At 43.3% G+C, this 17,631-nt stretch overlaps 1 protein-coding gene across 1 annotated transcript; it reads left to right on the top strand.

The window, feature by feature from the left end:
* Positions 1-2,280: 2,280 nt before the first annotated feature.
* On the top strand, positions 2,281-17,125 carry T265_14501 (hypothetical protein; the record flags this gene model as incomplete). Its single annotated transcript, XM_009173934.1, has 3 exons — positions 2,281-2,685; positions 12,396-12,519; positions 16,995-17,125. Coding segments are annotated over 3 exons (660 nt in total), but the record flags the coding sequence as incomplete, so codon positions are not given.
* Between the last annotated feature and the right edge of the window lie 506 nt (positions 17,126-17,631).

Here is a 17,631-nt window from a genome sequence, read left to right as displayed (position 1 = left end):
TAGTAAAAACGGCCTCCACATGGTGAAACCATACCATGAGGTTGCGTGGATTGTAGTCTGTAAACGTATGCTAACCGCATTCTCGGCTAAATCCGCTGAATCAAAGTGTGCCTCCATAATTACCGGGCAAAAGAAACAAAATTACGACGACTTGAAAGGAAAAGCTTTCAAAAAATATCTAGAAATACTCGGACTCACCAAATTTGTTGTGGTCTGTGTTGATTCCCCCTGTGAATCAACGGTGAACAAGGGTAACTTTCCTTGTTTTCTGACTACTCATGAGTAACGTGACTCGCATCTGTTTATTATGACACCGTTTCGCTTCTTTGCCCGTTTTCCCCCTGTTTCGTCCCGGCTTAATGTCTGCTTATTCCTCAGTAAGTGATGTCAATACTTAATATGCCCGTCCGTCATTGCTTGCAAGTTCGTCTGGATTGCACCTATTCACGAGCGTCCACTCCGACCGAAAAGCGCGCCGACCGGGTATCGAACCCAGAGTCTGCAGACAGCAGGCGAACACGTTACCGACTACACCAACCGGACGTCCAACACAGCTGTTTATTTTGTATTATCCATGCATCACGCCTGCCAGATAGCCCCTGCTGAGCTTTGTTTTAAACGGCCGAAACCGCGCAATCTGACCTGTCGCGCGACACGAGCGGCTGCGTCGACACCGACCGAAAGACAGTCCCTCAAATCCCGAACGTACTGACTCCTGCGCCGTTACGGCCAACTCATACTGTCAGACTGCCCCGATATGTATGTTTGCACATCGTTTGGTACTTACTTCTTGTTGCCCCTACAGAAACCCGTGCTGTAACAGTGACTGCTTCCCGCTCCTACAGATTGCGTCATTGTTGATTGTACGTTTTCTTAATTCATGATGCTTACTAATTCGTTTTTCTGTAGAACCAGTTCCTGTCAGTCTTCAATATATCATCTACTGCCCCACGTCTGTCTGCTCCTATTGACTACTGGCTACGAACTGCGTATAATCTAATATTCGCAATCGTCCTGTGAGATCCTTAACCGTCCGGATCTTACAGTCTGGCTACCCTATAAGTTAGTTTACCAGGAGTGTGTGGCAAAGAAATAAAAATAATTACGCCAGGTTGGGTATACAAAAATGAAGAGGTCAGATGGAACAGACTCACTAACAATTGGTCTCTTTAAAATAGTTCGTCGTTGGCCCAGGTCAGCGAACAAACGATAATCCAATTATGTTGTTCCAGCGGTCTTCTTCCTACATATAATAGATTCCGAAGATGTCTGAAATGTTTTGGTACCAGAGTCAGTACATGGGACTCGCGAATGACCGCTGCAAGCGCGAGCGAAATCAGAAGAGAGAGTCGAAGCACGTGACCACGCTTGTATTAGGTTAAATTGTACAAGTGCGCGTTTTTGTAGTTTTTCGTATTCAAACAAAAAACGATTATGCAATTGATGAAATACGTACTGTTATAATGGAAGTAAAATAAAGGTACAAAACGCCACAGGCCACAATGGACGGCCCACTACACTTTGTCAACTGAATACCGAAAACCCATTCAGTTTATTCATCGCCGCAGGTAAGGAGATTACACATAGTCCCCTATTTAAGTCTGCTAGTGAAACACTTGTCGGATACCATTGCTAAAGACTACATTCCGCATATTCATTGTGCCCAATCCATCTGAATTTTTCCCGATGAACAGTAGCGGCCATTTCGCTCGTGCTAGCAAGCATAATGCCCCGCGATGTGAACTTAAAGACAAGTGCAACACCCTTGTTTCAATTGTACATTTCAGGTGAACGACAGCCGCTGAAGGACAAGAACAAACCCGACCCGGGAAACTTGGGTAAATGCATCGATCCTGTATATAAATCCGTGAAACCCGTGACCTTAACTATTGGCGGTAGTCTGAAATATCATGCATGTGAGTGCTGTTTCCGTGAGAATAAACGGATGTGTATTTACTGAATTTAGCGAAGAAGGTCGCATACAGTCTCCAGTGTCTTCAGAATACGAAGGCCTCATTGGAGAGGTCGAAGTGCATTACTGGCACGAGGTAGGTTAAATTTATCGTCTAATCTCATTATACTTTCATAAGAAATATCATCTTCATCCCTACCTGATTTTGAAGAGCAACGCTCTATCCATGTGTCACCTTATACTCCCGTTCTAAAGAAGACTGTTTTATTCGACGACAACGGGAAGATCATTTGTGTTAAAAGGTCCAAGAAGACGAAACATGCAGTAGGTTTTTGCGATTATTACTTTTAACCTGATTACTTCAGGACGGCGTCAACGTCATAGCAGAATCAAGAGGTTGCAGTTTACTTGATCTATCCAACCTCTCTCTGGATAGCCTTTCGGCGGATATCGGTACCCTGACGAATTTACAAGATCTGTTTCTTTATGAGAATAAGCTGTCTTATCTCCCCCCACAGATAGGAAACCTACGTAGATTACAGAAGGTAAGTTGGATTTACAGCATGCACTTTGGTCAGCTGTGGCTACAAGAAAACTATATTTACTCTTTACCGAGTGAAATGGAGCGCTGTGCAAATTTGACTCATTTGGACCTTCGTCACAATCGCCTGGATGGAGCACTTCCATCAGTCATCTTAGGTTTACGCTGCCTGCAACAGCTCCTGCTGACATACAACAAGCTGAACGACATTTCTGGGGTTGGTAACCTTAAGGTGAGCTGGAAAACATGGTCTTCTTTTGGGTTCCAGTGAACGTTAAGATTGGCCGACAATGCAGGATAAAACTGGCTGGCTAGTCCGATAAGACATAAAATCCTCTCCACCTGTGCTGAAAGGCATCGGAAGTTCGGAAGTGTTGCAGTCAAGACACAAGAGCTATGTAACTGTTTTTGCTGTCTGATTTTTCGTGGTCATCTCTGATGGGTTTTACATGCCGTTTTAGAACACTGATATCCCTGGTTTTATTGGCGAGCATCCATAGGACCCTACAGTCTACCTTTTAAGAGTAAGTATTTTAAAGTGGCGCATGAAAAGTTTTATCGTACTTTATTTGGGTTAAGCGGAACTACTCCTTTCAGGCTTCAGGGAGTTCAGTTAGCTCATATCTAATGGCACTGGACCTGCGAGTACAAAACAAGCCAAAAAGTTCTACTGGAAGACGATCCTATAGGCAATCCCATATTTCAGAGGTCGCATTACTGGAGAAATGGCTGAGTGAAATAAGGTGAAATCGGTCGAGCAGAGATATGAAGTGCGTGTTTGCTGGTTATAGTCGCTGACATTGCAATATGACTTGTGTGAAATAGGGGGACGTGGTTTCTGCGTTAAAATTACCCCAATGCTATACAAAGCCGTTAAACTGAAAAGCCAAAGTTATTCACTAGTGGAAGAATAACGAATTTCAGGCGTTCCTTGGGAAAGCGCCAGGCGAAAACCCAGAATCATAACTGGGGGCAGGTAAACAGGAGAGCCAAGTGCGCATTCTTTTGGAAGGTGCCCGTTTTAAAACCAGAAAAGTACTATACGACGTTTGCTGTTGTGCCAAATGCTTGCCGACAATCAGGCACAACATCTGCCACTTGAGGCACATGCTTGCTCCCTTGCTGAACTGTGGGCCGAAAAAGCTCTTGACAGTAGAAAACAACAAAACCGTGGTGAAGGTGTTGTCTCTAAACTGATGGAGAGCGTGAATGATGTGACCATCTAGCAGTTATGTGGAGTCGGTTTTAAATAGCATTTAAGAAGTCCAAGCCTGTTGAGTGTTGCATCCAGCCTCTTCTTTGAAGGAAGGGAAGTTAGAGTTTCTTTGATATTATTGGAGTTAGCTCTGACCCAAGAAGCTTGAGGGGGGGCCTTTAGCAGCTGCATATTTAACAGGAGGACAAGGTGTTCTTATCTTAAATGTCTATATAGTTTGAAGGTGACGGCTGCTAGCCTAACCACCAGCAGAGTGGCTGATCCACGCAAAGGTGAAACACTTACCTCGGCTACATTCGACTTCAGAGACAAGTTCGGAATGAATTTTAAAGGCGGATGGCTAAGAATCAACCGTAGGTTGCTGCAGTGACATAAAATATATAGAGCGCGTTGTTACGGATATGCTATGCATGGGTGCACTTGCAGAGAAGCCACTCAGGCATTAGTTACCCTGTGCATCAACGTGTATTTAATTTCGCCAGTGCAGAAACGCAACCAGGAGAGCGAATCTCAGACGATAATGTGTGTCGTTCTTGCTCCAAATTGAGCAGCTTGCACTTAGTCATTTGTCACAGTCCGATTAACACGGACACATGATGGTGCCCACGGAAGCCATATGTCTACCACAAGGGCATATAGTTTCCTGATGACTAAACTTCCAACCCACGGCTGGCAGGACCCTACTTTAACCAGAAGCACTTTGGTTTGAGTGGCTGATTGTTTCTGTGTTAGCGCAAAATAATACAAGGCCAAAAAGAACATATCTAGTTCAAAATTCTTCAGTATGGACCCGCTTTTAACAGACCCTTTACGACCAGTGACAGCCGTCACGGTGAGCAGGTAGTTGTTAAATGTTAGCCATTATAAATTTACACATACATACATCATTCAGCTGTAGCACCATCTAAGTGCCCAATTGCCATGCCACCCGAAGAAAGCACGAGGACTGGGACACTGCCAGCTTGCCCCGGCCTAGACACGGGAGGTTGAGTGTCAGAGGTCAGCTACAAACTATGAACCTTTCAGCCAGTAAGTTCGTACTGCAACCACTGAGCCGTCTCACCCCATAACAAATTTATCACGAGTTACGTCGTTGAGTGCGAAGCACGCCAGTCCCCACATACATGGCTTAAAGGTGGGTGATGATATGATGCACCACGTATCTTTAGTGAAGCACAGACCAGATAGCGTATAAAATTTAGCCTAAAATCCGTTGCAACAATGCGGTGGTGACATAAGGACACGCCACACAGATGCAAAAATGACAGCACTCTGCGGACTTCTGTGGTGTTAACGAAACTCTTTAGACATGGAAAAAAGAGCTGACGGTCAAATTTTTATAAAAAAAATACCATAAACTTATCTGCCACAGACCAGATGGAACTGCTGTAAAATGAGCGTAAACAGATAAAGCCGATTGTCACACGAAACCACCAGAAGGCTCTGGCGGTTGCATCAAGGAAGCACACGCTTAGAGAAGCAGGCGAAGTATAGACGAGAATAGGTTGGAATAGTTCGCAAAAAATCACTACTCCATGATCGCATAGAGCCAACTGTGTGGTGCTACCTTTGCGAAACATTGAGGCCACCTAGCGACAGAGCGCCATCGTCTGCAAAGCGCTGCTGGCGAGGAGTAGGCCAAGAAGGAATGCCTGTGAATGTAGTTCTCTGCACCAGAATCGGAACTTCCCCCAGCAAGAACAGACAGTATATGATCTTCAAAATTGACTGTACCCTTTTATGTTTCTGAAGATTACTTTCATGTTGACACCTGCGCTATTGGCCGTTCTAAAAAGTGGCGCCTGCGCGATGCTTTACAATCGCAATCCCACCTGTCCACCGCTGTTGGCTCACGAATCTTCGGAATGGCCAACTGAAAAGACTTTAGAAACCTGACCCTGCGCCTGCGGCGCGCTTTATTCGACTCATTATGGACTTTGTGGCAGACGATTTTGTATCACAAACCCGTTGACGAGGCGGGATTTGTGGAAGAATACCGGAAACTACCAGCAGATAATCCGTTGTTGGTTCAAACGCTGGCGGGAACTTAGTCACTCTGGACCATGATATACTGAATTAAGTAATTTACTGGTTTGGACGGCGCATTTGTCAGCCGGCAACCTCGGAATGAGTGAACGGAGGACACCAATTGAAAATCTGAACGGGTACAAACAGCGTCCTCTGTCCTCTGCTGCGCATGATTTTTATCATTTCCTTGCCACATAATCTTATCCTACCATTTTTGCCATCTGCTAATTGTCTGAAGCTGTGGCGAATTATGTAAAGTTGGCAGGGCAAACGTAAGCTAAGTGTAAAGTGGAAAGTGGCATTAAGGGTATAAACTGTCAGTTGGGGCAAAAAATCTGGGATTACCACGGTTGAGCCGGTGGATATGTCCGAGAACTGCAGCACAGGTGGTGAACCCACATCACCGATGGAGGCCACACAAATTTATAGCACTCAACCAGAAGTGCACCAAAACCATTCTCACATAGTATCGGTACTAGATGAGAGCCTAAAAGTTTTCCAGTCGCTAGGAGAAACCCACATAACACATAGTCGAACGATTTCCAGAATATAAACACCTACTCAGCCTCGCACTGGTCTGTCCTGACTCGCTTCCACCCTTCGCCGGATGGTGCCAGAAGGAATCTTCAATGGAGTCAGCCAACCAATGTACGAAGCGTCTAATGAGCCCATCACAATCTATGGACTTTGAACAACTCATCTATTGTAGATAAGTTATTTCTCCCGAAACCCATCAGACGTACTTTGGCCTTACTAACCCGATTCTATCACCAAATTCTGACAAGGACACAAATATGCGGACAGTCAAATGCTGAAAGTATTTCAATGTCTTCAGTGGGAAGTGCTTGTGTTTCCTGCCCATATACCTATATGGAGCGCACCACAGAACTGTAAACTCAGTTACTGACGGATAAACTGATGTCACGCCTGCGCCACAAGTGATGCAGGTTCACAAAGCTCCTCTAACCTTCCCGATGCGCACACAAATATCGGATTTGGATAGACCACTGAGAGTGACACAGCTGTCCGCCACTTTAACAGGTCCATCCACATGCGTGAGGTTCGGGTTCGCAACCGTTCGGTCCTGCAGCAGCATTCTACACATTTAGCCGTGAAGCGCTTGCCAAACCATGAGACAGAATTACTTAGATTGTTTCAGTCTTGTCTGCATTACCCTGACATCAGGCCTAAGAAGACCAATGTCGTCTACGCATTCGAAATCTGTGAGCAAACACCCTGGGATCATTTCGACCTCACAGGCACTAGAGACTATAAGTGTGACTATAAGTGTGAAGATGAGGAAACTACTCTTGTAAAAAGTACCTCCAGAACTTGGCGAAATCAGTCCCTTTTTGACACGGTCCCTCTGAGTTATTGGTTTCTGTGTGTACAGTGATTAGTTCGGCACGCTATTTGGTGAGACAGCGTAGACAAATAGCTCTTCCAATAATTCGTTTGATAGACCAGTGAATAAAAGGTTTTTAGCCGCACTAACTTAATCGCGTGCAATTCACCTGACTTGCTGACACACTGATCTCTGCTTTGAGCGAATGTGAGGCTGTTAAAACAATACTAATTTCTTTTAAGAGTAGCCAACAGTGCCACGAAGCATTCTATCTTCATTTTTAGTTTTTCTTCCCGTTTTGAGAACAACCCTCATCCCAACGGCCACTGAGATGCATGCAGAGACGTACTTAGGAAGGCGGATAAAGCTTGTTGTGTGACCATAGCGCAAGTGAGATATTCGTTCGGTTTTGAACCCCATCGGTTTATTCCTCAAGAGCACGAAGGACTTCGCGTACTGAGAATGCTCTCTGTCTAATTTTCCCCAATATTACTTATAAACAGAAAGAATTCGTAACTGCTACACTTTCTTACTTCTCCCCAAAAACTGTCATCCAAATTTCACCGTGAATTCCTGAACTTCATCACTCCTGCCGTTCTTGCCAAACTCCAGGACCATGCCCAAAATGCCTAAAAGTGCTATATAGCCGGATTACGTTGCTGCCAAAACTACTTTGTTTGTTATAAAATATTAATGGGCAGGATGGCCTAAGTGTTTAGAGCACGAATTTACTGACCGAAAGGTCCATGGTTCAAGCCCGACCCCTACCTTTTGGCTTCTCCTGTTTGGGCTTGGGAAACATGGCAGTATCTCAGCCCTCGTGCTTCCTCCGGGTTGCATGGCAGCTAGGTACCAGAAGGGTGTCACAGCTGAAAGCTATAAAACACTAATCCACGAGTCAAAGTATACGAATAGGAGCGAAGTGCTCTAGTTCTGGTTTCTGGATGTCTTGGAGCCATCCGTTAAACTTACGGACAATTTGGTCCTTATCGATGTTCAGCCCCCTCCCACCCAGATTTCTGACCTCATGACTCAGCTTGATGTTTTAATTTTCAGACGATGATCGGATAATCTCGCGAAACAAGACGGCCAACAGGGGTAGGGAAAAAATCGTTCAGCTGTAGTATCTTTTTGGCGCTTGACTGCAATGTCAACAGAAGGAAGCAAGAGGACTGGGATATTGTAAGGTTGACCAAGCCTAGACAAGGGCAGTTGAGAGGCAAAGGTCGGATTCGAACCACTGACCTTCCGATCTGCAAATTTGCACTCTAACCACCGAGCCATCTTGTCCCCAAATGGACGGAAATATTCCGCATAATAAGTTCCAACCCATCTGTTTTTTTAATCCCTTGGTTAGGCTCCTCGCCTCTCATAAGGATGGGTATCCAACACTCTGATACGTGGATTTAGCTGTTTTTCAGGTGAGATTACAACTGAAATATAGCTTCAGACATAAGTTTACAGAGACCAAAAATGGAGGAGAACAACCGTTGTGCAAGTGATATCTCATAGTTAGCGGCCCCCAAGACTTTACAATCTTCAGGTGACTAAAGCAGACGTATGCGGATATCGCTGGTATAGATTTACAGCTCTGAGAAATGTTGCGACACATCGCACACGGCTGAAGGACCTGAAAGTCTAGATTTCTGCCATTCAGCAGTGTTAATTGATGTGCGTGGGAAATTTGCATGAGAGGCTAAATTTCACTGACAACAAGTTGCTTGATTTCTCCCTTACTGAACAACTAAGAGCTGCAACGTTATTGTGGTCGAGCAATACACAAAAGACAGCTCTTAGGCAATGTTGCACAGTATAAGTAGCTTAACCGCGCTGCTTGTATCCTCGTCTCTCACGATGGCACTCAGTCCACTGAAATAGACTCTAAGACTGCATGTTGAAACTCTTTGGGATGCATTTCCTAGGAGGAATCAGAACACAAAGTTTATTCGCAGCGTTGACTGTAAGCTGCACCAAACCCAAGTGAAAACCGGCAGAAAACGGAGTGACCTAAAACAACTGCTAAATCGATGTCAGACATGTGCATACTGTAAGAAGGGATAAATTTTCGTCTTCTTAAGCGAATCTGTTATTCTCAGTAAAAGGCCATATTCTGCAACGAAACGCGGAAAAAACGAGTGGCCAAGTAGGAGAACATAAAACATTGGCAATCCAGTCTTAAACGAATACCAGGATTTTTACACTGAATGAGTCAACAAACTAACGGAAACTTCCTGGATATCGCGGCAACACTGATAGGCCACTTAATTTTCTTCGATACACCGTCACGTTTGTCAGCAACACATGCCTTTGTAATCCAACGCTATGTCACGGATACACCAGAGGCTTTCGTTTTTTCTTGTGTGAAGAACACTGGACAGTTTTTCCTAAAGCAACTGGAAGGATCTATGAAGGTGGGACGTTAGTGCCTAATGATTATCATTGACTCAGAAACCTCTAACTTGCATAGTTATCCACCTCCATACGTTTGAACAACTTAACCTCATTGGTTCAAGGACGTCAGGGAATGGAAACCTAACAGCCTTCCGTCATCCGATTTTTTGCAAAGCGCTTTAGCGCGTACTTAATTCCTTTACTTTACATCGGCTGGGAGAGAATGCTGTTTTACGACGGGTTTCTCCGGATACTGGATGTCCCTAAGAGGATATTGTAAGTTTCTTGATACAAAAATGTTCGGCCCAACGAAATACAGAGGATAGGATGGTATGCTTTTTAGATCTGGAACCGTCCTTCATGTTTATATCCAGTTATGATGAAATCTGTATTCGTGCATTAGTACGCTGACTGTCGTCCATCTAGCCTTTCAGTTATCCTGAAACTCATCCAAATACACTCTTAGGGATGTCAGTGATTCGACTGAACGATTGCTACACCTAATACTTATCAATATTGCTCCCACACTATCAAGCAAACTTTTAAAAAGGTCGTTCGCAGGAGGATAAACAGGGCAATCGACCAGTTATCTTGCAGTTTGGACCAGCACTATGTGAAAGACAAAAAGAACAGCATGTGGAAACAGCGAATTTATAAAGCAAGGAAAAGTTTGCTGTGTAAGGATGGCAGTTCAGGTGGTCGTTATGAGTAAGCAGGCCTGCATAAAAGCAACGTTGGTGAGCCAACTTCCGAATTTATGGATGTGTTTTGACACGTACTTCCACGGTCCTCCTCAGGAGAGAAAAGTCGCACTGTTGAAGCTACAGCAAGTGAGCAAACAATTAAGGTGCAGACGAAAATCAGCTAGAGACTGTGGGACAAAAATAATTTCAATGTTGGCAAAGTTTTCATCCATATCTGAGCTACACCTTCCGAGTTTTGTTCATAACAGGCGGCCCTGTTTCTAACACCAATGAAATAGCAATATGTAAGGCGTTCACTTATGTGACGGAGTTAGTTGTCGGGATGAATTACTCACCTCAACTCAACTACACTAGCATGCTTGTGATACCGATGATTATCGACTGCGTTTCGCCTTGTTATCCTTTAGCCCTCCTTTTGTCACGTTGATTTTCTATACCAAACCAGTAAATTATCCAAAGCCCTCCTGTATATGTGCTTGGGAAACGTTGTTGTATCTTCGTCGTAAATTAGAAGGGAACAATTTAAGCTGACCCAATGAACAAAAGGGTGTTTTCTGTATCCCTGAAAATGATCTGCACCAGAGATTTCGGTATTGCATTCAGGCGATTACCAATATCAATTTTTAATATTTAAATGTCACCTACTTTCTTCTACTGTCTCTGGGCAACATGAACGGTGTAGCCGACGGGTCTATTGTCCATTCAGTTAGGATTCGTGAACAGTAGCTACCAGTGGAAAGAATAAGGTCTTCACTGCGGAGTTATTTACTAGAAAATGCCAACTGACCAGTTACAGACTTGAACAGGGAAGCAAAACTCTCATATGCATCTGGTTGACAAAACCTGAACATCCATCTTCTCTTGAACGCGTCGTGCTGAACTTTCCTGGATATTCATTGACTGTTGCTCAAGTCCAAGCAAATGCTATAAAGCAACTCCTCGAAATTCCGTAATAGATCTCCCTTTTCAAGAGATGCAAGCGAATTTACAAGAAGAAAATATGCTACTCGCTTGCCCCCCGTTAGTAGTATTACCGTTACACCAGTAACTACTAGGGCCAGCAGTATGGGCTATCAGTTGCTCGCGAATAGCGTCAGCATTTACATTGTTGATTAGCTGTCATCTGCTTAAAACAAGCAACGACCCAAAAGCTGCCGTTTCTTTGGCCACCTGGGACTCTGCACGACTGATCGTTCATGAGACAATAGTTCACAGACTGTTCCTGGTCACACTCTGTCAAGAATGTGTGGTACTCAGTGCCTCATTGTTTCTTCCTTAATTTCAAATTTAGACTAGTTCAACTGATTGAATCAAATGCACATTTTTATTGGGGCATTTTATCAGTGGTGAGATTAATGCCAAACGCTAGGTGAATACTTTGGGCGTAATTTTGGTTGCAGACGCACGCTTATCTTGTCTACTTTGAAGACACCCTCATTTGACATGTAGGGTGGTGTTTCTGGTGCTCAACAATTTTTCACGCATGAACAGATTGGTTCACAAGTTGTCCGTAACCCCCCCTCGGTTAACTCACACTCCTTCAAGCAGCTGGTTTAGAATCGTTGTTCTTTTCTGGAAACTACTGCGAAATGGGTTATTCTTAAAAAGGGGCTTAAATGAAAGTAAAATGATGTTCTGATTTGTTTTTTGTACCACTGTTTTACTATTATTATTGTGATTATTGTACTTATCCTACTGGAAGCAATTTTGTGTACGATAACATAAAAAGTAAATATGTAGGTCGACACAAGTCCATATGACACTTTTAAGTGAACCAGTTTTTCTTTCATAGAGTTTCTTTATTTGTACAAGGTACATGAGCAAAAACGTAATTTTGTAATGTAAAAATACAACACACTTGAGGTTGTTCATTGGATGACTTATTACATTGCTTTGGGGCTAGATCCGAACTCAATTAAAGTGTCCGTCGGATAACATTTCAGCTTACTGTGAGGTATTTGGTCCTTGTATAATAAAAACCTAGTGGTCACTCAGCTGTAATACCCTTTCAGTGCATAGCTGTCATAGCACCCAAAAAAGCACGAATGCTGAGATACTTCCAGATCATCTAAGCCTAGATGGGAGCAGTCGGAATGCCGAGNGTTCGAATCAGGACTTCCGGTCAATAAGCTCGCCCATTAGGTATTGACCTATCTCTGGAGCTCAGTTTTTGTGTGCATGACAGGCAAAGGGTAGCTAGCCCACTTACATATTTTCGTAACCCATAGCCAACTTTCGTAATTGCATGGCTTTTGTAGGATCTTCAAATTTTGGTTGTCAAGTCCAATAACCTCCAGGGCCCTCTACCCGAGGATCTGGGACAGCTGACCAAGCTACAAATCCTAGACTGTTCGAAGAATCGCATAACTATTCTGCCTGATGGTGAGTGTATTTTCTTCTGTAATAATGTTTGGAACGAACGCAAACGGACTTACACACCGCATAGTGAATCGAAAATAAAAAGAGTGGAGGTTTCTTGATGAAGTAGACATTTTTGAGGTGTTTATCACGTCCTTACTGCGTTTTGTGCATAAAATACAGATATGCATTGTGTATGGATACTAAATATCACACCAGAAACCGTTTCAGTGGACACATGTGATCATCTATCTGTTTGCTTACCTAGTGCACATGGTTTTCACTTGGGAAGCAATTCGTGTCTGACAGACAGTCACAGAGGAGTTAAGGGTTTCCCAGAGAGTATTACTTCGGAATCCAATCTGGCATAAAAAATTGGGGAATTTCAGTGAATATCCCGTCTCGTAACTGAAGACAATTTATGTCAAAAAGGTGATGTTCACTGTGCAGCTTCTTCATCCTTTATATGGATCACCAGGACTGGGCGTCCAGAGGATCGTCAGAGCGATTCGAACCCAGATTTTCCGACTTCCTTCCTCCGTGTGACATGGTAGCTAGACAGCTAGGCTGAACGGTTATTATCTTCCGAAGATTAGTTTAGAACTAAACCGTTCGACCACCAGCGACCATGAGTAGGTACACACACTAGCGGGTTCGTCTTAGGGTGGCTTATCCGGTCTTTGTAGCCCAGTGGTATTTTCGAAAGAATAATTCGTTGAAAACTGATGTCGGAAAGCTAGACGAAAAGCATATAACATGCGGCACCGGATTCAGTTCATTACCATATGGGCAAATATCTTTATTCAGATATCGTTACCATCTTTTGGAAACCTACCCGAAAGAGTGGCAAAGCAGTCCACTTAAGTTCAGTAGTGAGTCTCTCTGCTTACTTGTCATCTTTTGTCTCCCCAGGTAAATCTCCTTAGTCGTCTTCTAGTTTTTAGGACAAAACTGACTGAGAAAAACCGATGGGCGATATACGTATTCTCTTACAGTCAACTGGATCATCTTCGTCGAACTTCTCTTTGCAACTAACCTCGTCCTATTTTGAAAGTTGTATTCCTCTCGCACCACCAAGCCACTACAATCTAGGCTACCAATTATATGTAATATATATAATATATGTGTGTATTATAGTCCATTATTTCGCGATAGAAAACGGTGATTGCAGACGGTACATCCGTTCAAACTGCCCGAATTCGAGAATATACAATAAGTTAAGCTTTACGAGCTATGTGGCCAAGTTTGAAGAATTATCTGTTAAAAAATCGTTTAGCTTCAGCTACCTCGACACGAGGGTTACCATTACTAACTAGGAGACTGACAACTATTCACGGCAGTGCACATAAGAACAAAAAAGTCACACGCCGATTTATCTCTGTCACTCAATTTCTTGTCGAAATTTTGGTGCAACGTCGCCGACGTTGGTAGATGGCATGTTCGGTGTAGCGAGTACTTGTGTGACTTAACCGTGCGAACTTCCGGTGAGTAGCCACCTGTCGACTGTGTGCTTGACTTTACTGCTGGTGTGCGTCGCTGTTTGTGTTTGTTTGTATCCTCGTTCGTGTTCGGTCACAGTTGGATCTAGTAGGTTACCGACTTCAAACTGCCAGGTGGTCTAGAAAGTGGACTACTCGAACACTATTAGAGATGTAAATACCAAAGGAAACGGGTCAATACGTGTGCGGAATACAGTTTTAACGTGAAAACAGTGGACGTTTTTCAACGAAAACTAAGGACATTTTGAAAGTATGCCTTATTTGAACTGCAGTTCCTTAAGTTTCAGTCCAAAACTGTTAGTGAACTTCTCTGAAACGCACAGCTGTTTTACTGTATAGTAGATGTTCCTCTTGGAAATGCCGACTGGACTTCATGCTGTTTTCTAATCGGTTAGTGGCTCCGAAATTCCACGCTCCGATTTCGCAGCCATCCATATTCCAGTAACCGTTCAAATGGGCTTTTCATGTTTCGTCCATGTGCTGTTCACAAAGACTGGCCAGAAAATGGCTCAACATCCAACTATGATCTTGCCCGATTCCAGCCATTGTGTGGACTTGCCTTCTTTTGGTACACTATGACTCGACAGCGAAGTCACGACGTTGATTTCTGTGTTGCAGATATAAAGACTATCGACTTTTTAATGGATTCAGTATCCGTCTTTCGAATAGACAAGTTTGGATGGTACCGGAACGTTCTCCTGATGGCCAGTAGTCACCCATAGGAGCCGTAGTTTTTATGCAAGGAGGTGAAAGCACTTCGGGTTAAGCTGGGTGAGAAGTCAATGAGCATGTGAATAGTGCGCGCGTCCAACTGCAGTTAACAGTCGTGGCAACGTTGTGTTACATGAATGAAGCAGATAGTCGTGTGACAAGATATCAGTTTCATTTTCGAGCATAATTAAGGAGAACCGGATATGAGTGCTCCTCTGCAACCGAGTGACTGACTAATGCGACTCTCCCTCGTTTGGACATTTGTCACCTTTTCGAAGAAACTGAGCTATGAACCTGAATATGTTAGGGTTTTCCCTCAATTTTACTGTATATCAAGTGTTTTGTTTTGATTTTTTTCTTAGGACGGTTCACTTGCAATGCCGGAAGCACAAACATTTGGGAATTTCCACTATTTTGCCACACTTCTGGTACCTTGATTGATGTCCACATTATCCCATGCTTACTTCAATAGTGTGCATCTACGGGGACTTAGTTCATAAACTACTTGGCGAAATTCACATTACTAAAGGTTTATGACGTAAGAAAACTAGTGACCGCATTTTAGATGTAATCTCACTAGAATATGAACCAACATATAGTTCTTACGACATCTGCATCCAGTAACATTACTATTACTGTTACTACGATTGTACTTCATTGTACGTCGGGATGACTACTACAGTACAAATAGATGTATGAAACCTAGTTGCTATTTCTTCGGGCAGACCCTGAGGACATCATCGTAATATCGACAGACCTGCTTGTTGCCACCCAACATTGTTTTAATCGATCAACGGTTTCCTTTTACCTGGGATTTGAGAATGACAACTTCAACATAACGTGTAAGCCCAGCAAATCACATGGTCTTCACATACTCAGTTGCACACGACTAGCTTTTCAATCCTCCAAGCACCCAGTTTCAGAGGGACGATGACACATCTCAGGAGGGTTCTATATAGGGGGTACATACTACACCCACTGAAGCGTATTCACCACGTGGCCTTCTGCTAAATCGTCCCTTCTCCAGGAGTGCAATGAGAAGCAGTAGTTTTGGTAACTTCACAACATACTCTCTCAAATACGTTGGAATAGCATATTAATCAGCTTTTCGTGGGTGTCAAGTAAAAAAATGACCAACTCTCATCCGTTCACATTCTGATTTTTACCCCGATGACAGACTACCGTAACCACAGCGAAAAAATTTGTGGTTCACCCGCCACATGGATGGTAGTGACTTGTCCCAACAACTCCCTAAACGAGGTTATCCCATCGTTACATTTTTTCTTGCCTATATGGGCCTTGCACGCAGTTGCATGAGAGCGTAACAACATGATGCAGCAACTGGGACCTGGCTAGTGGCTTGAAAATACTCCCTGTTTATGTAGTTTTTTTCGTTGTTTGTACAATGCTGATGAAGAAACCGTATCCCTGTCACCGCTCTACGCTGGTAGTATACATTTTTAAGCCCAACCAATATCCCATAACTAGAAATTTATCGTGGCCTGTCAAATAGTTCAAATCACGGTCTGCATTATTCTGGGAATTATTACTGTTTCCTATCTGCCATGCAGTGTGGAACCTACCCCGTTTGGGCACCTTTTTCCATACTCAAACAGGTACTAGATTTACAAATCTTTCTGGTTGGCCGGGAGTTAAACAAACCTAATAGTATTTTTTTGGGAAGATGTATCGTCAGCCACTCACGGTCACTGTTCTTCACTCAGTACCTAATATTATTCATGAGGCGTATAAAAACAGCCTGGATAGACTGCAGTTGACTTGGGCTTCAGAGAATTGACTGATTTGGTCACCCTTGCTGGTACCCCCGACACGGTTTTCCGGGATAACTGATTTGTATATTGCATGAGAGCTTACATATATTTCCATCATTTGTATACTTTTGAATGGTCTATCATTAATTGTATCCGTCCATACTGTTTCGTCTTATTCTTTCGCCTAAAGCTCCATACATTCTACCCTGAACACGCTCCTAGCGTCGGAACCCTCCAATTTGATGTGGGTATTGGGTTGGCTGGTAGGTGAAGTCGTGCTCATTAGATTCCTTCTGGACAGACTGACGAAGGCCTGATTCCCATACATTCTCCGGCCAAATACTAAAATACCGCTGCAACTGAGTGTTTTGATTTTGTGCCATTCAAACTCATTAAAATATTTTATTCCACGCGATCGCAATTTTGATTCGGAAACATCTCGTAGTTTTTTGAAAATCCTACTGGTTTAGACGAACTCATAAGTCCATCGTTTGTGGCAATAAACTGACTGTTTTAGTGCCGTCTCTGATTCATATTTCAGCCATTGCAAGCTGTACCAAACTGATACGCCTTTTGCTTGACTACAACTGCATCGGTGAACTTCCTTCCTCAATTGGATGCTTGAAACAACTGCAACAACTTGGGATTAAGTGAGTTTTTTGGCGCATGGTCTTGATACTTCATGGAATATTCTCCTCTTTAGCTACGTTATTTAGTTTCCAGCATATATATCAGTATGGTGGCGTGATTCCGCTAATGACTGGCCTTTGGGGAACTCCCATACGCTGCTGAACATTTTAATTAAATATCCCAGCCCATGTTTGCAACCTGGATAAATATAATATATATTCTATAACATACAATTTACATATACATAAAATATTCGCAGTAAGGTCGCGAAAATTTCTGCGGTCGTCCAATCTCTAGCACGTGTGTACGTATAAGTACAACAGTGACGTCCGGTGGGGTGTCAGAATATTGAAAAGTGATATCCGGAATTATTAGTTGTCTGTACATTTGTCAGTTTACCTTCGGGGAAAGGAGAAGGGCATTGGTACTTGTGAGATAGTTTTACTGCATCCAAAGTGCGGCTTTTCACGAAAACAAAAGCAAACTAACTTGTGGGGAAACACCTATTGATTGAGAAAAGACAG

The sequence above is a fragment of the Opisthorchis viverrini genome (assembly GCF_000715545.1).
Source record: "Opisthorchis viverrini unplaced genomic scaffold opera_v5_206, whole genome shotgun sequence".
NCBI classification, from domain to species: domain Eukaryota; kingdom Metazoa; phylum Platyhelminthes; class Trematoda; order Opisthorchiida; family Opisthorchiidae; genus Opisthorchis; species Opisthorchis viverrini.
Note: the sequence above shows the minus strand (reverse complement) of the source record. Positions and strands in the feature narration are given on the sequence as shown.